The sequence below is a fragment of the Cydia fagiglandana genome, chromosome 3 (genome assembly GCF_963556715.1).
Source record: "Cydia fagiglandana chromosome 3, ilCydFagi1.1, whole genome shotgun sequence".
Taxonomy (NCBI): Eukaryota; Metazoa; Arthropoda; class Insecta; order Lepidoptera; family Tortricidae; genus Cydia; species Cydia fagiglandana.
This window is the reverse complement of record NC_085934.1, coordinates 6,573,065-6,598,280: the sequence shown is the minus strand read 5'-3', so window position 1 is coordinate 6,598,280 and position 25,216 is coordinate 6,573,065. Positions and strand designations below refer to the sequence as shown.

Below are 25,216 nucleotides of genomic sequence, written 5' to 3'. Positions count from 1 at the left end.
TTTCTGGGATAAAAACTATCCTATGTAAGGACATAGGATAGTAAGGACATTGCAGGAAAGGTCCTGGAACTTAAATTTTCTTTATAAATGATTTCAACTAAATCGATTCAGCGGTTTAAACGTGATGAGGTAAGAGACAGACACACTTTCGCATTTATAATATTATATTTATAATATTAGTAAGTACCTATAATGCTCGTGTTACAGGGCCCACCCGGTAGAAAAGGTACTCGTAGTTACAAAGAAATAACTGCATACATGTTTTGGAACTTTATTGTGGCGTTAGTCATTATTGTTAACATGTATAATTTTCCAGACTTGAAAATCTCGACAACAACCATATTAACAAATTGACGTCACGAATAGGTTTACAATAGTCTCTAAATCAAGCGGAGCTACTACTTGAACCATCTAACAATGAAAACTCAGAAACTATTAGAATAACATGAGTTCCTTAATTCATTTGAAAAACATGTTTTTAACAGTATCTTTGTCATACAAAAGAACGCAGCCTTCACTTGAAAATTTTTGAGCGAAAACTGTCCCGCTCTTAATGCTTTAAGTCTATTGTTATGATAAACCAAAATCCGTGAAATAATTCTTAGAACTGATCACTTTAAATAAGTAGAGAGTAGCAAGCAATTATCACCTTAACGCGCCAAAAAATACAGTTTAAAGTTAAATACAAGTTAGTGTGTTGATAAGCAAGTATAGAAATTACTTATGTAGAGTGTAGGAGTATAGAGTGAACACTAAACGCCAGGCCGGCAAGGAGCATAGTTGTGCGCGAGAGGCAGGGAACGAGTCTGATAATCGATTTGTAATTGCCAGTATTATTGAATCATGAACCGTCTTATTCTGATCAGTGCTGTGTGCATGCAGTTTGGCTGGATCTTCGGTGAGTTTTTGAATGGCTGATTATAAAAATTACTTTAAATATATGTGCTCAAAAATTATGGTCCACCAGCATTATAAACAGTAACAACCAACTATGCCACTATGACTGGGTTATGAATTATGAAAGTCCTCTAATTTGGTTTTGGGACGAAGAATCCGGTAGTAATTCCGGGTTTTAACCGTGGTACCACGGCTTTTGTACCACGGGGGACCACGGGTAATTTTTTTCCCCGTATTTTCCCCGTAGACCCCACTGCTCCAGTTTTAAGTTATCGTTTTGAATACGAAACTTTCCGTGGGCCCACGGGTCATTCCTCGAAAAAAAAATTCCCCGTAGTCCCACTGCAATAGATATGTCATGCATCCTTCAGAACTTAATATTGTTTTTTTAATTCTACGTAAACAGCTTCGTTCAAGTAGGTATTTAGTTTTCAGTCGAAGCATATTTTCAAGGCATGAGGAAAATGTAACATTGCTGCGTTTATTAAATGTTATTTCGGATACTGAGAAATATATGGAAACTACGATTCCAAATAAATCATAAAGTGCTAAGAGATTGTATATCTAATATAACAACAATATATCTTCTAATCTGCAAAATATAACAGCGGTGGTCAACGGGTAAAACATAGTTTTTTTCAATTACCCGTAGTCCCATTTCGGTGCAGTGGGTCTACGGGGAAAAAAAATTACCCGTGGTCCCCCGTGGTACAAAAGCCGTGGTACCACGGTTAAAACCCGAGTAATTCCAATAGATTCCGCGTGCACTCAACTAGTTGTTTTTTTTTATAAACATCATCAATCGTCAATCAATCTGAAAAGGCTAAATAAACAAAAATTATAAATATCTGAAATGTTACGGAAATAAAATATTAATACTGGGGCCATAGTATTTAAAATTATACACAAAACTCTTTTTCTAATTTTAGCATTTTTATCCTTCCATTACGTTACCGCCGTACAAAGTAAGTTACGTACCTATATAAAGTTTGGTAACAGAATGGAAATAAAAATCTCGGGAACCTTTTTTTCTCCTATTATCGAAAGATTCTGAGTAGAAATAAATTAAAAATGACTAAAATTAAAAAAGGGCACTTTAGGTACTTATAATAAAATGGCCCACTTACGCGATCATGCTACACAATAATTTAGCCCATATACGTCTCACTGCTGGGCACAGGCCTCTTCTCAAGCACGAGAGGATGTGGGCTATAGGTAGTCCCCACTCTGGCCCAATGCGGTAGCTTTCAGGTAAAGGAAAAACCTGCATACATCCGCGAAGTTTACAAAGATGTATGTGAACTTGTGAAGTCCCCAACCCATGTTTACACGGTGGCTAAAAAAGTAACTGCATTTCCGTTGCCAGGGTTTTGGGATTATACTGACCAACTTTTACTATGAAACCAACCCCGAAATTGCGAAAAAATATTTACCCGCCCATTAGAATAAATTGGTGTGAAACAATCAATGTTTTTTTCTCGATTTCGGGGTTAGTCCCATAATAAAAGTTGCTCAGTATAATCCCAAAACCTCCCTGGTAATGGGAAAATGTAGTTGTTTTTTAGCCACAGCATATATTTGTTAAATTATTGCAAAGATCGTAACAATTGAGACAAAAACAAACATACTTCCCTTACATGATCCATCATCATTCATCCCATCCAATAAATACATATTAAAATAACATTAATAACAATGTAGGTATCTAGGTACATGTATCTGTAAAAACCCACCATATAATAAAATAACAAAACGTTAAAGCTGAGCGTGAGTTTTTTTTGTGAGTGAGTGAACATATTCTTATACAATAATATGTATAATCGTGAGTCTTTACAAATAATATAATTTTAATGAACTGCGCAGGTTTTATGAAGTGGTACAGTTGTAGGTAAATCAAGGCTGATTGGACTAGAAATCTCATCGTTTGTTTTTTGCCGATTCCTGATTAACGACCGGCAAAACGGAATTTCCGGTCAGACCGCATCCGTCGAAGCTAAAAGCTTTAACGGTTTTTTTTACCACGGATGTTTCTATGATAGTGACAAAAACCTGGGACGTAAGATAAGCTATTAAACTTAACGAACCATTCATTTATTTCAATCCAGTTTAGAAGCCTCTTTTACCTTTATACGAGAAATTCTTGTATATGTATATACATATATTTAGTTACATATTTCGGGGATCTCGGAAACGGCTCTAGAGTTGCACCAAAAAAAGTCTGCAGCGGATTTGATAACCCACGCAGTGTAAGTTTTATTTATACGTCATAATTTTATAGAAGTTTGACGTTTAAAATGACACTTGCACTGCGTGGGCTTTCAAAATCACTGCAGTCTTTTGACGGTCTGACTCTAACGATTTCGATGACATTTGCTATACGGGGGTTTCCGGGGGCGAAAAATTGATCTAGCTAGGTCGTCTCTTATCTCTGGGAATACGCGCACTTTTGAGTTTGTATATGTTTTCCGAGCCAAGCTCGATCTCCCAGATGTTAAAAGTAAAACACTTCATTCCAAGTACCTGACAAATCTCGTGTTTTTAATAGATTCAGAAATATCGTGTAAATTACGTAGTACTAAAAGTGTAAAACCCAACTTTATTTTATATTGAATTTAAATCAATAAATGTAAACATTTAAACAATTTGTACCTTATTATTATTATTGAACACACAAATCAATTGGTTGGCATGTTTATACAATTTATTTTTTATTGAATAAAAGTTCCTTATTGAAATACTTACGTAAAGTGTGTTAAGTAACTAAATCCGTTACCAACATTTGGTAAGAATAGGTACCTATTTATAGCCTACATATTATAGCCACACGTTTTGTTTGGAAGGGAAACTTTTGTACCCCCAGCATTTTTACTTTTACATGTGAGTTTTAGGGCGGTTACAGACTAGCGTATTTTTCTGCGCGTACGTATATATAGCGTCTACGGTCGATTCGGAGCTTATACACTCGCGTTACATTTCCCTACATTTGGTTTTTACGAGCTTCCGCGCGCGTCACTTTTCCCTACATTTGTTAGGTACAAGCTTACACGCGCGTACGCGTACGCTCGTATGAGGACGGAAACCGGCGCCCTTCATTCAAGTCCTCCATTGCAAAGGGTTATTCGAAAATATTGTCAATTGAACAACACGCATTGCAGTGTACCTATATGGTGGGTGTGCACATGCCCACGTTGTTAAATATAAGGAATAAATATTGATATTGACACCGATATTTGGTACGAGCTTAACTGCCCGCGAATATAGAGTTAGTTGTAGGAGAAACTCGGAAAACCGGCCAAGTGCGAGTCGGACTCGCGCACGAAAGGTTCCGTACCGTATGGGAACCTTGTTATAACGGCTACAAGAAATACATCATCTGTGAAAATTTCAACTGGCTAGCTATCACAGTTCATGAGATACAGACTGATGACAGACAGGCGGACAGCGGAGTGTTAGTAATAGGTGGGAGCTTAGTAATAGGATAACAAACTATAAATTACTAATTTTTGTTAAATTAAATATAGTGATTAATAAAAAAAAATAAGTAGGTAACTCTAAATGTAATAAACATTTATTTATAAGGTTTATAGTTTCAGAATTAGCCTCCTAGTAAAACTCGACCGACAATGTAAATGATTAATTTGACATTGCAAGTGTATTGGCGATAACGATAAGCTAGAAAAGTAATAAATTACGATATTAATAACATTGCGAGGCCGAGGTCTTGATATTAAGAAATTGAAGCAAACAACATCAACATAATGCCAATATGTAACTTTTATCGACTACATTTTTTTGTATGGAATGTATTTGTTACACGCTTTCCAACCCACAGAGTGATTTTAACGTGTGAGCCTTAATAAGTAAGTATGCAACTTAAGGTAACATTCCATTTCCGACCGCAACTGCACTACTGCTCCGACACTACTGCAGCAGCCTGAACGTGTCGGTGTTATAGTCAATTTCCATAGTAAAATGAATGACGATACCGACTGCACGTAATATGGTATTTTAACGTATTTCCGACCGCAGTTACACTACTGCTCCGACCGACATTACTGCAGCGGCCTGAAAGTGTCGGTGTTATTGTCAATTTCCATAGTAAAATGATGCACGTAGCATATAGCCGTGTGTTTATTGACCGAGCGTTAGCAAAAGCGGAGGTTCTACAGGTCGCAATTCTCAACCGACTCTCGTGAAATTTTGTGAGCAGCTTCGACGATGAAATAGTTTTTTTATCGATTCGGTTCTTGGATTTTTTCAAAATGGCGGTAACATAGGTACATTTATTCAGATTTAAGTTAAGCTCGCGAGGTCTACAGCTGAGCCACTAAATAGTTTATTATTTTTACCTCCTGCATTACATAACTACATGCGTAAATATGTACACATTTAACCTCGCATTTTTAAATGATTAGTTGCACACTGTTAAATTACTCCGGATCACGGTGTATATACGTGTAATAATTATGTGACACAACTTTTTTGAATAAGGAACCTAGAATACAAAAGACAATGACCCCTCATACCGGACCGGTGTCTATTCATTACGATTGTTTTGCGACGAGTACAAATATGCACTATCATGAATATTTATATATGTAATTTTGTGACTTGACTATAAAATCAAAATACAATAAAAATAGTGTGAAGAGTAATGTTTCTTAATTGATAAACTTCAACAATATTCTTAATTATCTTTAAACATTAACTAATTTAAGTATGTAATATTATTTACATTGTGTGTCTTGAGCTTTTGTTATGTGTCAGAAATGGCTGAAGCACAGTCAGTATCATGCATCTCATGATGACAAATATGCATCTGCAAAAAAATAGAATCAAATTGTTGGCCGAAAGGATAAATGGAATTAAGAATATCTTGTATAGTTTTATTTCTGTCAATGTTTCAAAAATGCAAAAGTTTTTAGCCCAACCTGTGTATAGGTGCCTATATTAGAGGTCCCTAGTGCCTACCCATCTGTAAAAGTACCTAGATCTAAATTCACTTGAAACTACCACCTACCGAGTATCCTAATGGGATATTAATGTTAATGCATTAATATAGTATTACCTACCTACCTATCATTATTAAATAGCTACCTAGCTAACTCTAAACGTGATCAGTCTCGTGACTTTATAGTCATATTATATCCGTGTCATTGAGAGGAAGTTTGCTTATTACACAGTTTTTGCTGCTGTTGCTGCTTATATCTTTATTTTATTTGACAGCTTGATGTACATTTTTTACCAGTAACATTACCTAATACAGTGTGTTTTCTGTAACAGGAGCAATAAATTAAACTGTTGGCTGTATTCCTCAAACTGACCAACATTTGTTCAGCAACTTTTGAAAATAACTCATGGTTTGATTTTTATTACACTTTAAAGTTTATTCTAAGACGCAATGTATTGAAAATTTTGTTATGTTAAAAGCGTGACAAGTAACATCAAACACACTGATGTCAGCGTACATTGAAGGCAATATTTATTTTGTATGAAAAAGAGGAAGTCGAAAGGATTCATATTTTTTAAAAGTTGCTGAACAAATGTTGGTCAGTTTGAGGAGTACAGCCTTTAGTTTAATTCATTGCTCCTGTTACAGGAAGCGCCCTGTATATTAACGTTATTAACATCACTTGTTACTATACTACCTACCTACAGTATCCGTAATATTAATAAAAAAAAAAACATTTATTTCAGGCAAAGCCCATAAAAGTGTTAAACTTAAGATTATTGTTCATAAAATACAGAGTCACAAAACACAGACACAACCGGATGAGCATAAATTCGTTAAAAAATGACAATAAAATATGGATAAATAAATATAAAATTAAATAATTGATTTGTGAATTACAGAAATAAATTAATAGGTACTCGTAAAGGTATATTGGAGAAATATCGACAAGAATTTAAATATGTAATTAGTTAAATCTTGAAGGGCATTTTATTTCTTGTACCTTAATCGAAACACACCTTAATCGAAATGGTGATTGTTTTATTTATTATAATATCAGTCTCCTTAATTATGCATGTCGTTATGTATAATTTGGGATTCCCAATGTTTCTAACAAAGACACATTTTTAGAAAGTAGTTTTTGTGTTTACGAACAGCAACACTCCTAACTGTACATCAGTGGACCTTATTACAAAAGGCATAAGGTCCACCGATGTATAGTTAACAGTGTGGGCGATGGTAACCAATTCTAGATTTTGGACATAAACGACCATAATTACGTACTATTGAAATTCTCTTAATTGTCTAAAATTAAGGTTTCTAGGAATATATTTGCACAAAAGTTAATTTGCAAACGATAGATTTATTGACTGCCCGAATCAAACTTTAAGATACATCAATTAATAGATCTAGAAATGATGTGGATTAGACATGTCAGTGTCACATGCGACGTTTCTTCAAACAAAAACGTCACTTTTGAAACTGACACATACATCTAATCCATATCGTTTCTAGATCTATTAATTGACGTATCTTAAAGTTCGTATCAGGCCGTGAGTCTTGTATAATTTCTCTTCGGTGTTTTCTTTGTTGTTGCCGCCAAACTTTCACATGAGTATTTTAGAATATAATACGACTCATGGGGTTGTTAACGGTCAAAGGTTTTTATATATGGCGCCAGTTTTGTTCTATGAAATTTGACTTAAATCTTAGGCTATCAGGCATAGAATTTCTAAAAATATTATTTTATTTATTTTGACATCATTCGTAGATATTACAGGTAAAAGCTACTCTGGCACCATCTGTAAATAACTTCGACCTGACCGGTCATCCCTTTTGTCAATACTGTCATCATCATCATCATCATCATCATCACCTAAGAATTAGATTCCCATTTGTCTTGTTGGATGGAATTAACCTTTTGAACCATCCGTTTGGAATTAAGCTGTTTAATCCTTTCATCCTATTTTTAGCAATTACCTCTATACGGAAACATATAAGATATAAGTTTACACTAAAGTGGATATTATATACAAGGCTCGGAACCGGTTTTTTCTGCATGTATTATTACGTTCTTTAGTTTATTATTTCATTTTTGATGGGTCAATCTAATAATACGAAGTCCTTACTTAAATACATGATTCAGTCCTACGGAAAGAGCATAAGATAATTAAAAATATTGGGTTATTTCCGGATTATAAAAACTGGTTCCGAGCCCTGCTGCCGTATTCGAACTTCAAGATATTCACAAGAGATGACACGGTACTAGATCCATTCTAGATACGTTATAGTTTAGATATCAACTAGTTCTCTTTTGTAGCGCAATTCGGGCAACCAATGTCACTTTTACGTTAGATAGAGTAAGATATTAGATGTGAATTGGATCTCAAAGTCATATCCTGTGGAAATCGATCAACAGTATCTCCAGAATCGCGCAAATGTTAAATTTGACAGGTTAGATCTTAAACATATCGTTATCGTATCTTGGTGATGTCTAAAAGATGTCTATTTCATAATCCGAATCGGGCCCCTGATTATGTATGGTATAAACGTCACATATCGGTAGCGCAGAATAGCGCTTACCCTACCCTAGGTCACGTACGTGTAATTCATTAGTTTTATATGAAGAGTGAAAAGTGTGGAGATTATTTAATAATCGTAAACGTGATGACTGTTATAATAAAGAAAATTGACGTAATCGCATCGAATTGAAAAACCATTTGTTGCGGCAATCATCATAAGTATAAATCATAAATTTATTATAAAACATAAATCGTAAAGCACGAGCTATTGACGTATTAAAATTATATTTAATTTTATATTGTTTACTGGAACGAATAACATTATTACATAATATTAAGAAGATACATAAAATATTGCTTGACTGCCTAATAGCTATTTAAGATATACACTCACTTTATTAACCTATAGTATTCAGGTTTAATGCATTTAAAGTATTTTTTAGCATAAATACAAATGTATTTTTTTGTTGTAATCACCGCGAAGCTGACCGCACATTTTATAACCGAGTAAGTATGATCTCATGCTCATCCTGTGCGCCTGCGCTACTTTGTGTGTATCGTGTATGCACTAGGTATAAGGTACTTTGGCATGAATAATAATTGAAAAACAAAGCTTTAACCAAAATACAAGTATACTTAACATGGTGCTACTTTCAAACATGTATCTACACATTTGTATAGGTACCTACCTACACATCTACAATCGCCGCGATTCGGGAAATGAATTAGAGATCCACTAGATACGAAATAGTAAAGATATGTGACGTTGCACAGTAAAAGGTACCATTTCCCCGGCTGAATATTGGAGCGGCGTTAATAATAGCGTAAGCGCCAGCTGCCATAAGGTACCTTTTGAACGTCACATATCTTTACTATTTCATATCTAGTGCATCTCTAATTCATTTCCCGAATTGCGCCGAATATCTACACATTTACAGTAGGTATCTACTTACGGAATAAAAACAACACACAGAAATTTTGACGGCGTTGAAAAAAGAAAAGAAGTAAGTAGGTAGGTACGTATGTTATTTTAACAAAATATGAATTACTTTTATAAATGTAAAAAACATGATGTTGTGTTTTCATTTCTAATGTATTATTCGTAGTCTCTTATTTCTTGTGAAAATATAAATGAGAATAAATAGAACCCTAAAAGTAACTGTAAATCATAAAAACTATTATGTAATTCATATATGTATACCGTGACACAGTAATTTAATTATTTAATTAAAATACGCACGCGTACACGTCAGTTTACTATATATTATACGTTATTCTTAATAGTATTGTAGCGTAATACTATTTCATACGTAATTATTACGTATATAATTATATATGCAGCGAGCAGTATCCTACCGTAACTTTGAAGAATATTTGTCTTATATTTGTTCTATTTAAAAACCATTCGTTATTTCTAAACTTTCGAAAAAGGCATCCCCTAGGAGCAGTTAGTTAGATTTGTGTCCCTTCCGAAAATCCGACAATTTAAAAAAAAAACGCGTTCAATCAACTGAAAAATTAGCAAATGATTCTTCTTCTTCTCAAAGCTCATGGGATCCTGGGGACCGCTTGACAACTAATCCCGAGAATTGGTGTATGCACAAATTTTTACGAAAGTGACTGAATTATCAAACAAAAAATGTTTCAAGTTTGCGATAATAAACTTTTTTCAAGTGTCGAACAGGGGGGACCCCAGGGGAGGACTCAAGTGACAATCGTTTATAGGTTTAACGCCAAATGGAAATAATGACGTCACTCTTCCAGGCCAATTCGAGTTGTAGTTATTCGATCTATTTCTAATGTACAACGTTACGTTTTTGGTTGATGAAAGGTCACTTTTAACACTGACAGATTAATATCATACCCATCGGAAACAGCTCGAAGAACTAAAATTCGAATTGACCTAATTCATCTCACCGCCATCCTTAATATATTTTTCACCACACCAGCTCGGAAAGGCTTACTTTGCACTTCAAGAACAAAGCAAAGTTGCATTTTGGATGATAAATATTTAATAACATTCATTTGGATTTGATTTGGTTTGATTTTATTTGATATTTTACATTTAATATTTGCCTCGGGTTGGTGTGGTGAAAAATTTTGTGTTACACTCGGGGGCAAATTTTGTTTAACCCTCGTGCTTTGAAACCCTCGCAACCCTAAAGATTCCATTTTTGGACCCTTGTAAAATAAATAACTATTACTTTTCTATTCGATGTTTGCCGATTGTCATCTTGGCTACGGCTCCAGATTAGTCATGTGCTGTCATTATACCTACCTTGTCAAATCGAGCCTCATTACAGTCATTACGGAGTTATGCGATAATAGAAATCTTGAATATTCTCTGATTTAAAGATTCACATTTCGCTGGCCCAATAACTATTACAGGGTTCTATGTTTCACTTTTATCGGACTGAAATTTGAACATTGTCATAGTGACATTAAGTTGAATTTCAACTGTCTTGAAAATTACATAGAACCATGTAATATTGGGCCAGCGGTTTGTCACGGGGTCGTAAAACACTTATTTATTGAACTTTATATCGTTTAGTCATGCATTAGTAAATCTCCGTGAATTAGTTGAGGGCTGTATACAATATTTAGTCCATTTCTAGACTGTTCGTCGGCCGCGCGCGCGTACAGGTGAGTTGCTTAAAGGATTATGCCTGAAAAAATAATTAATTAGGTACTTTTCTTATGATATTGGAGGCAAACGAGCAAACGAATCGCCTGATGGTAAGCGATTACCGTCGCTTGATATCATAAAGTCTTAAAATGAGTCATATTAAGTAATACCTATCCTATAAGATGATACGAATATAGAGATAACCAATAACATGTCACCAAGCTCTGGAGGTCTTAATATCTTTAAGTTTATTTAAGAAGAAACGTTCAACAAGTTGAAAGAGAGTTCTGATGATGCAATCTCGTGTAAGTAGTACCTAGGTAACACATGTAACGCTTCCATGTCAAGGTTATACTCTGGTCAAACTTAATTGTCTGAACAAATTGTTCGTCTAGAAGCTTCTTCGAATTTGCACCTGCGCGGAATATTTTTCGTCGTTCGTCGTGTTGGTTTGCACATGGGCCGTATTTAGAAAAGGAAATTGAGTACTAATATAATACCAATTCAATGTATATACCACTGCTGCCTTTGGCACACATATGGCATGCTGTGGGGAGAAAGAGTGCCACTAACAATACGTTTTCCATATAATTTAAAGGCATATTTGCTAATGTGGTTTTAGCCGCTGGTTTTTCCGACGCAAAACAAATGATCTCACTCTGTTTTTGTACCGTCTTTAATGGACGTCCGAGTTAAGCGTTCGACACGATCTAATTTTTGGATTATCAACACACGTGATGTGCAATATTTTTGTGTTTTTTTAATAACTCGGGTACTGTCTGTAACAACGTGGTTCTGAGAAAAAACGTGCAAAAAGTAAAGCACTTAAAATTAAACGGCAAAAAGGTATTTTTTAGCCATCATATCTTTCCAACATACCTGTATTTGTTTTAGACAGGTATGTACCCTGTGATTACTGGTTATGTAATTGGTTCTTATTAAATATGTATCATTGGTTTTGCACTTTGTTGTTGATGATGTAATCCATATTATATATAAAAACAAACTTATCTACTGCAATTATGGCAGGGAGATAATTGACTGCGCAACATATTTACTTGATGGGTTTAATTACTGATGCATTTCAAGATATACGAACAAGTAAAGGCATTATGCTATAAAATCATCTTGCTGTGACCATTAAATTATTACATCGTTGACAATCTTTATCTTTAAGGGGGGTTAATGAAAAATTTTAGTTTTTATATTGAATTTTTAGTTTATACACGTTAAAGAAAAGTTTAATAACCATTGTCTTTTCTCTTAGTGTAAGAGGAATAGTAACCTACATATACCAGATCTAAGTACTACCAGGTACTACTATTTCTTCTCTGTTGTCAATGGTTGACTATTGGTGAACACGCTCATGGCTCCTCTACACGATGAGCCAACGCCGGCCACTCCAAGGGACGCATTTATGCGTTAGAGGGAGCAAGTGATATTGCTATCTCATTCTACCGCATGGCTGCGTCCCTTGGAGTGGCCGGCGTTGGCCCATCGTGCAGAGGAGCCATCAAACTACGGAGTGGCCCAAAAATATGTTGGCAGAATATTTTAGGAATATTGTACTTACTTTTACTAAATGTCATTAAAATTAAAACTACAATCGCTTAACAAAATGAAATATTATCTTCAAAATAATCTCCTTTGGCTTTAATAAACGAACGCAAACATTAGTTAAAATTATCAAATATCTTTGTCAACGTATTTTTATGCCATCAAGTTTTAGGACAACCAAGAATTAGTTTCCAGTATCTATTACTTGCTGAAAAAGTGTTTTTTTTTCTATATGTATGACTCACAAATTAAGAATATTAAAGAAAAACATGCCTCTTGAGTTAATTTGTTTTTCATAGCACACTACAATTCGAAACTTGATATACATATAATAGTTACTTTTTATATTTCAGGAGCACCAAACCCCGAAGGCGTCGGCGCTTACGCATATCAAGACTCGGATGGAAATAGGTACGGTGGCACATACGGCCTAAGGGACGACCAACTCAACCACGGGAACTTTAACCCGGTGCCCTTCGGCCCAGACTTTGACGATTTCTTTCCAGAATACTTTAGGAATTTCGAGAACATACTGCAAGAGTAAGAAATATTTGGTAGCTCAGCATGAGCTTCCGGTGAAGGAACTATTCTGCCGCGTGATTTGCATTTGAAAGTCCAACTGTGTATCTTATTAAAAATAAGATATATAATTGAATGTCCTTTCAAATTCAAATACGGCTGAGCTCGGTTTATTTGAGCCTTGTAGGGTGATCGGTTCTGAACATAGGCATGGTGCCTGATTGGTAAAAGGTTTTCCAGCATGCGTAGGAAGTCCAATCCCAACGATTATCTATATGGGAACTGAATGCTGATTATGATTGTAAAACTATTAGATGCACTACCACTTTTGCACAAGTTACGTGCTCGTGACCATAATTGCGCCTCATTTTGTACAGTACAAGTCACAATTTGACAAATGTAAGCCGACAACATTGATGTAATTGACACTTGATTGTCCAATGGCGGCAATGGCAAACTGCCTGTCGAATGGTGTTGCCGGTTTACACTTATTTAATGGTAAACTTGTAGCTTTATTAAAATCCCTGACTGGCACCGATTTTTGTCAAAATGAACAAATGCACATCTTGTATTGTATGTATATGTTTTCTATTTTCTAAAGTGCACTTAGCTAAACTCTATGTCCACAACCTTTAACTTTGTTTTCGTACATGATAGATAATAATTAATTTGTTTCTATTTAGGATCGAATTAACATATCCGATAACACAGCCGCTGCCGCCGTTAAAACCACTCCCACCGCTGCGACCGCTGTGGTTCCATCCTCTGAGTATTGCCCCACCACTTCCTCCTTTACACCCACTGATACCCCTACAACCGCTGAGGCCTCTACCACTGTTTCATCCGTTGCAATTATTAGCGTTCAATCCTTTGCAATTATTTCCACCCTCCCCAGAATCTAGAACAATACAACCACTCTCACCTCTTCCGCCCCTACAACCTCTGCAACCTTTACTACCGCTGAAACCTCTAGATCCACTTCCACCACTCCAACCGCTGCAACTTTCAGCACAGGACAGAACATTAGCGCCACTGAGGCCTCTACCACCGCTGAAACCACTACAACCCCTACCACCACTGAGGCCTCTACAACCCTTGCAACCTCTACTACCGCTGAAACCACTACAACCACTACCACCACTGTTACCGTTACAACCGCTGCAAGTTTCAGCACAGTACAGAACATTAGAACCACTGAGGCCTCTACAACCCTTGCGACCTCTATCACCACTAAAACCACTACAACCACTACCACCACTGTTACCGTTACAACCGCTACAAGTTTCACCGTTCCATCCTTGGAATTTATTTCCTTCAGTTCAGTTTAGAACATTAGCGCCACTGAGCCCTCTACAACCCTTGCAACCTCTACCACCGCTAAAACCACTACAACCACTACCACCACTGTTACCGTTACAACCGCTGCAAGTTTCACCGTTCCATCCTTGGAATTTATTTCCTTCAGTTCAGTTTAGAACATTAGCGCCCCTGAGCCCTCTACAACCCTTGCAACCTCTACCACCGCTGAAACCACTACAACCCCTACCATCACTGTTACCGATACAACCACTTTCACCATTCCATCCTTGGAATTTATTTCCTTCAGTACAGGATAGAACATTAGCGCCACTGTCTCTACAACCCTTGCAACCTCTACCACCGCTGAAACCACTGCAACCCCTACCATCACTGTCACCGTTACAACCGCTACAAGTTTCACCGTTCCATCCTTGGAACTTATTACTTTCAGTTAATTATAGAATATTAACGCCCCTGAGGCCTTTACATCCTTTGCGACCTCTACTACCGCTGCAACCCCTACTATCACTGCTACCGTTACAACCGCTGCAAGTTTCACCGTTTCATCCTTGGAATTTATTTCCATCGGAACAGTACAGAACATTAGCACCACTGAGGCCTCTACAACCCTTGCATCCGCTACCACCGTCGAGTACCATACAACTAGTATCATCATCACTGTTAGTATTTCCATCAAGTCCCTTACTACCGCTAAGACCCCTTCTCCCACTAAGACCCCTACCCCTACTACCACTCCCTTTGTTACCTTTTCACCCGCTGCAAGTGTCACCGTTCCATCCGTGGAGTATAATCCCACAGCATCTGCCGTTAAGGACAGAGTTAGTTCCGTTTTTAAAACGTGTGGTTTTGTTTTTTGTGATTTGAAGTTTTAAAGTTTTTTTAGTGTGTGGATATTAAAATTACAGACCTTTCGTAACTTTTACATTTCTTATGATTTGATATTGAATTGAATTTTAAACAGCAGATTTGGGAGGCCTAGACCTAGTATCTGGCTATGTATACCTGACTTCTTTATCTTTGTTTCTAGCAGTTTCGAGGTGACTTACCTATTCGTAACAAAGTGTATTTTCTTCTACTGTGTTTTTCCCTCTATGACAATGTGCTTTAAATAATCATTTTCTCTCTCTCTCTCTCTGTGCCTTTTCGAATTTTGATGGTTTTTTTACTTTTTTCTTGGTTCTACTTTTCTGCATATCTAGCTTGCCGATGGTTCTTTCTCTCGCTTCCCTACTTGAAATTTATGTTTTTTCATACGCGCTATTAAGACTTAAAAAATGAAACTGATATGGAAATTTGAGTGAATTCACTTTAAAAGAAAATAGTTACATACTCGTCAATCGACGTTTTACAACCGTAACTGTTGTAACTAGGTACTTTCTGTTAACTTTACTAATATGTCCCTTGGATATTTATCTTAGGAATGTTCATTATATTATATCTATAATTTCTTCTTCAATATTCAACTTATAGCCAATATTCACTTGGTTTCATATTCAGTTTCATTAATAATGTCCTTTCAGCGCATATTCCGTGTGTGTGTGCTAACAGTGTGTTTGATTTGCAGGGTGTTTAAATCGAATAAAGAGTATCAAAAAAAGGCGTTAGACTCTGCTAAAAAGGCCTACGACGTCACGTCGAATCAGGCTGGTTTCATGAACTTCGACTTCTCCAGGTTCCCATTCAACGGAGGGTTCAGTAATTTCGGGATGCCCAACTTTGGACCTCAGAATGGGCAGTTTGGCGGCCCAAACTCGGCGTACGCATCGGGTTCGGCCATGCCGGGGTATTCGCACCAAATAGCTGCCATTAATCCGGGGAATCCGGTAAGTGATATTGTTTTTTATGTAACTCAAAGGAAAGGATATAGATGGTATATGTTTTCTTCTAAATTAAAGTTGGGTGGTTTTCCAGCACCCATTTTATTCAAGGAAAGTTTGGAAGTGAGTTCCCAGCGTTGCCAGTTTGGCTTTAAAGAAGTTGTGGATGAGAAAGACTTGAGAGATAAAAGAACTCACATACATACAAACATGAACGCTGAAAACAATACACACGTTTTTTCGGGCAGTCGTGTAAAATAGTGTTGTAAACACACACAAATTTTAAATTGGGATTCGATGGCTCTATTAGTGTATGTAACATTAAATTGCCAAATATTTTCTCATAATCTTATTAATTAACAAAACTATCACACTAGAGTCATTTCACACTACGGTACGTACATGCTTTAAAATAATTATGCATGAAAATACGTTATAATTTATACTTAATGGATAATAATCGAGCTTGACCGTCGGTTTTATGGCTGCACAGATCAAATACAGAGTTCTCTGGCGGTACAAGTTTAGACGAGATAATATAGGTACCTACCTATACTCTTAGTACTTGTCTCGAACATCATTAAAGAGCTCTTATAATAGGTACCTGTTTCGGGATAGGTCCACAAGATAGTAAATTTTATTCCGTTTTATAATCTATGTACATTAATAATTAAATACAATTTGCCCTAGGTATAATTTAAAACCTTTTCCAACGTAACTAAATTGCATTAACATTAATGAATAGGTAAGCATGTGTAACTAACTAACTACCTAAGCTTAATTACAGAATGGTTACGCTCGCGTTTTGAATTAGACTTGGAAAATTCAATCAACTTAATAAACGGTTAACATATGCCGTAATATAAAATGTATTAGCACAGTTACTAGTATGACGGCATCATATCGTGACTAAAATGCAACACGTTTCTTTACGTTTACCTATTTTACATACGCAAGCGGGTAGCCGGTAGGTACATATTTAAACTATAAAAAATACGACGGGGTCATATACATTTTATTGTAAGTCTGCTTAATTTGTTTGCGTCTTCCGTGTAGACATCGCAAAGTTAAGAGACAAAAGAAAATTTTTATGCGGCACCCTTACGGGCGGGATATTTTTTTTTTCAGAATTAGAGACCAAATAAGAAAATCTTGATACCTACCTGTACAATGATGTGACCCGCAGTCGTTAAGTTTTATTGTATTGCCACAGAAGAGACCTTTTAGGGTTCCGTAGCCAAATGGGAAAAAACGGAACCCTTATGGATTCGTCATGTCTGTCCGTCTGTCTGTCTGTGTATGTCATAGCCACTTTTTTTTAGTATATTTGACCAGCATTGATTGGATATTTTTACTTAAATACCTATGTAACTAATATATTATAGCTTCAGGTCATATAGGTACATATTTTAATTTCGAGCTATACTAATACCGTTACAAACTACTTAAACATTTAAAAAAAACGTCGTATTGAGAACCTCAAAATCTTTTAAAAATTATATTAAAACATGTTAGGCATGACTTTTTATCTACCCATAACTGCTTACAGAGCCAGCCGAACGTGGACATCAAGAACCGCTTCGCAGACGACGGTACCGGTGGCAACGGTGGCTACATGAGCGTGTCCAGCACCTCGTTCGCCACGTCGTCCAATGTGAACGGGCAGGAGCAGGCCCACCGCGGGGCCGAGACCGTCGTCAACAACAACGGCGTTGTCCATCGCTACAAGGTGGAGTCCTAAACACACGGGGAATCTTAGGGGCATTTCAGAAAAACGACGGGTAAAGTATGACTCACGTTAGACCGGGCCCTGTCCGAGCCGGAGCTTCCAGCGCATCGTTTTATATGGAAAGCATCACGAAGCTCCGGCCCGGACACCGCCCGGTGTAACGTGAGTCATCCTTAATTGGCGCTAATTTTTTAACACTGGTAAAATTATGAAGCCGATATTTAGCATGATAACGTTTGATAGCTTAGCTTTAAATTCTAAGATTATAATAGAGATTTCCGGAGGTCATTAAAGTAGCTGCCATACGTGTCAATTCCCCAAGAGTAGACCTTTTTGCTCCCTTTGTTTTACTGCGCGTTTTAGCGTTATTATTCTAACTATTCTAACTACAATTACTGTTACAATAAAAGAATTATATGGAAAAACTTAGATGAAATTGTAGACTCAGAATAATGGCCAAAAACGTCGCAAAATTAACCTAGCACAAGTAATATGAGTTGAGTCAGTTGGGGCAAGTGCTCAGTACGGTTACCATCAGTTTGTCACTGACATAAACGCCGTCGAGAACGTAGTTTACTTTCTATACATCTCGCTCGCACTCGCATATTAGTGTAAACGGGATGTATAGAAAGTAAATTACGTTCTCGACGGCGTTTATGTCAGTGACAAACTGATGGTAACCGTACAGATGAGGCCAAAGTTTTCTTGAAATACATTCACCGTGCCGCATTTCGCTCAGCTCTTCTGTTGAAGGGAAGCAATTCACACGCTGAAAACGAGATCTGGCACGGATACCAAACTGACTTAATTAACCGACGACTCATTTTTCTAGCGATTAATGTACTGTGAGAAAACTGTCTTTTTATGTACTCCTACAATCCCTACATAAAAGTTTGTAAGCTCTTTTTACTTAAAGGCACATATTATTTATTAGTGGGGAGACACATTAGTATTATCGTTGTTATAGTCTAACCCCCTTATTCATAAAAGCTTATTAATAAAGTTGACAAGCCAGTACCTAATAATCGTTTGTCCCTTTCCGACGTATTAGTATGATGAAAAGGGACAAACGATTATTATCGGCTTGTCAACTTCAGTAAACGTTTATGAATAAGGGGGTATATGTTGATCAATATGGTCACATTTGATAAAACTTCTTTCTGGCAGTGAGGGAATGGAAATATGTTTTTTCAAAGTATTGTGATACATGTATTTCGAATTATAAATAGTTATATTGTGAATAGTTAAGTCCTAAGCAATAAATGTGCTGTGACTCTCTTATACCTATATTTATCCCCTGTATAAGAAAATTATATAAAGCGCTAGTTATTTTATTCGAGAAATATATGTTAATTAAGGTTTTAATGTAACTGTTTTGTTTTATTTCAAATAACCTACGTTAATAATGTCTTTCACCAATAGTTTTACATAAAAAAATAAATCTCGTGGTTCTGAGGTAAATATTTTTGAAATATATAGAGTCGCTCTTTCGTTGCTCTCACATGTACCTTACACATTACACAATACTGGAGATTTGAGAAACAATTCCTAGAAATTAATATTTCGTATTATAATTACCATACTATAATAGCAACGGCTGGATGCATGATGCTATTTTACCAAGATGTGATATGTAGTTAGTAAAATCCACCTGATTTGTAGAAATCAAAATTTACACGATTCTATGAGTCAAACCTTCACGTAAAATGATTTACTTAAATGTTGTACTTATTCCCACCAGAAATATTAAATTATCTAGTTAGGAATTTACAGATTTAAAAATCTATATTAGATGCATGCATTTTATTTTTGGGAAGCGTGTTTAAGTGTTCTGTTTTGTTCTTTATTTTGTTTGTGTATCATATTTAAGTAAACTGATTAAAGGAATAAGTAGGTAGGTAAGTTCAAAATAGGTATTAAGTAAACTAGAAGGCATTTAGATGCGTCACAGATCACTCAAGATATCATTATAATATTCTCAATAGGAGTGAGTACAACTATACACCAGTGACATCCTGAACATTAGCATCAAGGTCTCTTTGTATAGATAACATCAGCTAACAAGCACCGCCGAGACTTCAATGAAACACAATGACAACGACATTAGTTTAATTTGGCCAATTTCCCGTCAATTTTTATCTTCGGCGTAGTCGCTTCATAAATCCACGTATTTCTGCCCTGAGCACAGCCTTTCAAACTTTGTGCAGGGTTGAGTCCTCTGCTAAATTCCTGACATTTTCTACAGTAAAATTCCTTCATACCATCATCAGTAATTTTCCTGTGAAATTTCACTGTTCCTGGATTAGCTCGCGGATTATAAACTTGGTTTTCACTGTCTGGATTCCTCCAATTTATATTAGTGAATAAATTAGAAGGTTTCCATGACATTGGATTTGTTGCAGGGTTGGGATAATGATCGTAGTCATCCCGGATGTTTTTATTTATGAATACGGAGTCAGGGTAAACTCGGTTCTTGAAACGAGAGTCGGGTGTTCTTAAACGCGTGGTTTCAACAGATTTTAGGCCTAAGACGATGGGCACTTCACTGCTATCTTCTTGTGTGTTTGCTGTGCGACCAATATTGTATGTTAACACTCCTGAGTCCCCTAAAAAGCAACATTAATAGAAATAATTCCTGTGCTGTAAAAGTGACAGACAAGGTAAACAAAGGTTTATAGTTTCTAATCAAGAGGGATCTCTTAAGAATGACTCACGCTTGACTCACGCTCACCTCGGGCCGAGGCGTCCGACACTTTGTCTTTTATAAAAAACCGAGCAAGTGCGAGTCGGACTCGCGCACGATAGGTTCCATACCATAATGCAAAAAAAGTCAAAAAAATAAAACGGGCACCCATCCAAGTACTGACCCCGCCCGACGTTGCTTTACTTCGGTCAAAAATCACGTTTGTTGTATGGGAATGGGAGCCCCACTTAAATCTTTATTTTATTCTGTTTTTAGTATTTGTTGTTATAGCGGCAAGAGAAATACATCATCTGTGAAAATTTCAACTGTCTAGCTATCACGGTTCGTGAGATACAGCCTGGTAACAGACGGACGGACGGACGGACGGACGGACAGCAGAGTCTTAGTAATAGGGTCCCTTTTACCCTTTGGGTACGGAACCCTAAAAAGCATCACGTGATCACCGATCACCCGTCATAGGAAACGAAGCCTCTGCCCGGACGTGGCCCGGACCCAGACCGATTCAGCGTGAGTCATCCTTCAGTTTATAGTATCGATATGTCCTGAGCTTTTACACTTTATAAATATATGCCATACCATCTTTTGAAGAATGTAAGCCTCTCCTATTATTATTCTTGAGTTTGGTGGATACAACTATAGTGTGTTTCACTTCTACATCCTCATCGTTGAGTTGGCTTGTGTTCGTCATTACGGAGGAAGATGATTCACCAGTCTCATCAAAGTCCAATTTTGATGAAATACTTTGACTAGATGATACTAACACTGAAACAGGCAATGGTAGGTATAATTTTAACAATAGGTAAATATAGATTAATATCTTACCAAATCCCAGGCCAGAAGCTGGAAACTAGTTGTATTTTCTCAACAAGTAGGTACATAGTTTGTAAACCACTGGTCACCGCTCGTTAACAATCCGTCAGAAACTGTTTAAATACTGTATTCTTAAAAAACTATCCCTTAGTAAGTAGGGCCTGCGAACCGCAGCTCGCGGCCACACGCGGCTTTAGAGTCACCAAATTCTTTATACAGTAGAGTGATCAGACCACTGAAAACATGATTTGTGGCTATTAAAAAAAAGGCAAGTAATTTATTCTGCAGTTGGCTCTTGACTTCTTCTCGAAGGTTTGACGACCCTTGCCTTTACTGGGAACTAAATTGACTGTCCATTGTCCAAGCATACAGAGTGGTTTATTTTGTGCACTAAGTATATTGAGAAGACACATGTTCAAATAAAACACTGTTCAATGATGTCAGAGCGGCCAAACTGCTCACAAATATCTTAAACACCTGTTAATAAACACCAAGTGCACGTTCAGATATTATTGAACAATTCACTCGCCCCGATAAATCTAGGCTTACTCCAAATGGTGAAGCAGAACAGAGCAGCCATGGCGTCGTCCTTGCAAGTAAAGGCGGTGCGTGCGCGCAGACTTATATAAACTACGAGATTGCTCTAAACGATGTCCCAGAGGAAGTAATTACCGCAATGATGTTCAAAAGTTACTTCTTTTGTCTCAAGGTGCTGACGTATAGCCTCTAACCGCCCATACGTCAAACCTTGCCAAGCAAAATTAAATTTTATTTTGTCAACACAATATTCAGATTAGAATGGAACAGGAGACCTTTTTATAGGTCTCTGGGCAGCTAGAGGATAAATATAAAGACACGTGTGAATGTAATGTTTTCGTGATGACAAGAAGTTTTCTTTGTAGGTAGGTACGAGTAGACAACTCTGGTTATATTTCAATGTAATGTAAGAATCTTTTTAGTTCAGTAACCTAACTTCTATCGATCACTTCCAATACACTGATTTAAACTTTCACGATTATTTAACATTATGAAACTACACAACGGGACTTAATCGGACAACGCCGTCTTCGAAACGTCGGAGGTAAATCTTAAAACTTAAAACTTAAGTCCCGTTGTGTAGTTTCATAATGATCACTTCCAATGTTCGATGGTTTGCCGCGCGATATGGAGACGGGGCATAAATAGTTCATTTGCCCTACAAACAACCTTCTGCTACCTCCAAGGAATACCTCTACCTTTTTTGTAGTAAGTAATTATTTTTTTATAATCTGCACGAGGCGTTAAGTGAATTTGACCAAAACAAATTATAAAGGTATAATTACTGCAATAAATCGCGTAGCTCGGTGCTATCTTTGTAGGTATTATATCTTGTGAACTAACATCACCACTGCAACATCACATAACAAAAAGGCACAGTATAAAATTATTATGATTTTATGAATTATTTAGGAATAGCAAAGATCTATTAAGTACCTATTTATGTTGGTCCGATGGTCCGAGGAGCGCATTATCTCACGCAATCTTAACTTTATAAGCGCCACTTGCACCAAACCACTAACCCGGAGTTAATCGGTTAAACCTGGTGTTGCCATGGTTACCAGTACAATTTGACATTGGGTTAACGGTTTAACCGCTTAACCCCGGGCTAGTGGGATGGTGCAAGTGGCCCTAAGTTGTAACTACATCCATGTTATTTGCAAAAACACAAGTCAATGGCGGAGGCACAAAAACATTGCAATGTAGATTTATATTATATAGGTACGGTAAAACATGCTTTCGTTATTTATCCTCTGACGGTCTTAAAAAAAATTACTCTTTGTTACTTTAAGTATTTAGTTTCTCTTAGTGTTTAGGTTTTAACGGGTATTCATTTTACATTTTACTAAAATCAGATGTACTCAAAAATTTTGACCGTTTACTACTGCCATCTACACGATGCATCTGGAATCAATATATGTTGCTCATAACTACTTGTACTGGCGTCTTGCTAAGATTTCAGTTAACGTTATCAATACAAGATGGCGCTAGTAGTCTCAACTGATCTGTTTTTACGAAAATTTTACAATATTTTATACGAGCCTAGCAATTGTCTTTCTAAAAGTTCAAAACAAATTATTCTTATCTCCCTATTTAGAAATAAAAAATAAGCATTATCATTTTAAATTAATAATAATTTGAAGCACATTTAATATTAAAATGTAAACCACTTTTAATATTTATGCTCGTATGAATTATCGGACTTTTTGAAACTGGAGTACTTATAAAATATCTCGGCAGCAAAAAAATATATAAAAAGAGTCGCCCAACGTGGGGCTCGAACCCACGACCCTGAGATTAAGAGTCTCATGCTCTACCGACTGAGCTAGCCGGGCAGTTGCATGCTATGTTGAAATTTGTCTTCATGTCCAGAGGAAGTACATTGGTTAAATTAAACAATTGAATAGTTAGATAATTATTATTGCTCTTACTATGTTGAGCTGCCGTGATATCCATACCAACCCATAATAAATACTAATAAGTAAAATTAACCTATGCATTTCTCCAGTTATTATTACTTTACGACCTCGATCATTACAATAGCCTGTAAGACCGCATAAAAACCGGCAACTAGAATTTATAAAAAAAAAAAACTATTTTACGCTTTGTCAAACCGTGAGCTCGTAGGGGCAGGTACTTAAATTGTCACCTCAAAACGAGATTTATTATCACGCCTTACCTTTTTTTCTTTAGGCAGGGACTCTATGAACCTTTGTGCTTTTGTGTGAAGCTTAGATTGTGACATCTCAATTGATATGCCTTTGGAGTTTTTATTGTAATATTTTGACTTGAATTTTTTGAAGATATTGTATCCTGCTGCGATTTAAGCGATAAGGTCTTATCTGTACTCTATACTGTAGGTACTGTACCGTACTGGGGGCCGATTTTGAATTTCGATCGCTCGATTTCGGCACTCCAAAATCGGTGAAAAACGGAGAAATGCTAACTATTGAAATACGAGCGATAGAAAATGAGAAGCGAGTGGTATTGACCACTCATTTTCAGTTCTATTAGTAGAATTTAAATGCCTAGTAGTGGAGATATTATTGAACGAAATACACGAAATCGAGTAGTCGATATTCAAAAATCGGGCCCCTGTACGTGTACGGGACACAGCTTAGAAGGGCAAATTTAGTTCACGCAAAATATTTCATTTCAAAAGTGTCGACGAACAGGCAGTAGGTACCTACAACAAACTAACCATACGAACAAGTAGGTAAAGGTAAAGCATATATTTCTGGTATACTAGTGACATGAGCTTTTTGAAGTAGAACTTCGATGTATTTTCGGTACTTTAAAAAAAACCGGGCAAGTGCGAGTCGGACTCGCGCACGAAGGGTTCCGTACCATAAAGCAAAAAAAAAATGGGAAAAAATGCAAATAGAAAACGGTCACCCATCCAAGTACTGACCACGCCCGACGTTGCTTAACTTTGGTCAGAAATCACGTTTGCTGTATGGGAGCCTCTTTATTTTATTCTGTTTTTAGTATTTGTTGTTATAGCGGCAACAGAAATACATCATCTGTGAAAATTTCAACTGTGTAACTATAACGGTTCGTGAGATACAGCCTGGTGACAGACAGACGGACAGACGGACGTACGGACGGACGGACGGACGGACAGCGAAGCCTTAGTAATAGGGTCCCGTTTTACCCTTTGGGTACGGAACCCTAAAAACCGGCCAACTGCGAGTGGGACTCCGTTCCGTACCATTACGCTAAAAACG

General features: G+C 36.7%; 2 protein-coding genes and 1 non-coding gene across 7 annotated transcripts; 1 reads left to right on the top strand and 2 right to left on the bottom strand.

Moving 5' to 3' along the window:
- The first annotated feature begins 725 nt into the window (after window positions 1–725).
- Window positions 726–19,308, top strand: LOC134679916 (uncharacterized). Of its 5 annotated transcripts, none has more exons than XM_063538858.1 (5): window positions 726–898; window positions 12,907–12,964; window positions 13,756–15,210; window positions 16,065–16,215; window positions 17,759–19,308. In XM_063538858.1, the coding sequence occupies exons 1-5, from the start codon at window positions 844–846 to the stop codon at window positions 17,948–17,950; spliced, it is 1,911 nt and encodes a 636-aa protein (XP_063394928.1). In that variant the 5' UTR covers window positions 726–843; the 3' UTR covers window positions 17,951–19,308. The 5 variants fall into 5 exon arrangements, with proteins under 5 accessions (XP_063394928.1, XP_063394927.1, XP_063394931.1 ...); XM_063538857.1 differs by having other exon boundaries at window positions 15,957–16,215; XM_063538861.1 differs by lacking the exon at window positions 13,756–15,210 and having other exon boundaries at window positions 733–898; window positions 15,957–16,215.
- A 724-nt stretch (window positions 19,309–20,032) lies between these two features.
- Window positions 20,033–22,120, bottom strand: LOC134679920 (uncharacterized). The gene is made up of 3 exons (XM_063538866.1): window positions 22,002–22,120; window positions 21,219–21,404; window positions 20,033–20,544 (listed from the first exon to the last, which is right to left on the bottom strand). Exons 1-3 carry the CDS (start codon window positions 22,030–22,032, stop codon window positions 20,042–20,044), a joined length of 720 nt encoding a protein of 239 aa, XP_063394936.1. The 5' UTR covers window positions 22,033–22,120; the 3' UTR covers window positions 20,033–20,041.
- A 1,631-nt stretch (window positions 22,121–23,751) lies between these two features.
- Trnak-cuu (transfer RNA lysine (anticodon CUU)) lies at window positions 23,752–23,824 on the bottom strand. The gene has a single exon. It is a non-coding gene; the product is annotated as a tRNA-Lys (tRNA).
- Between the last annotated feature and the right edge of the window lie 1,392 nt (window positions 23,825–25,216).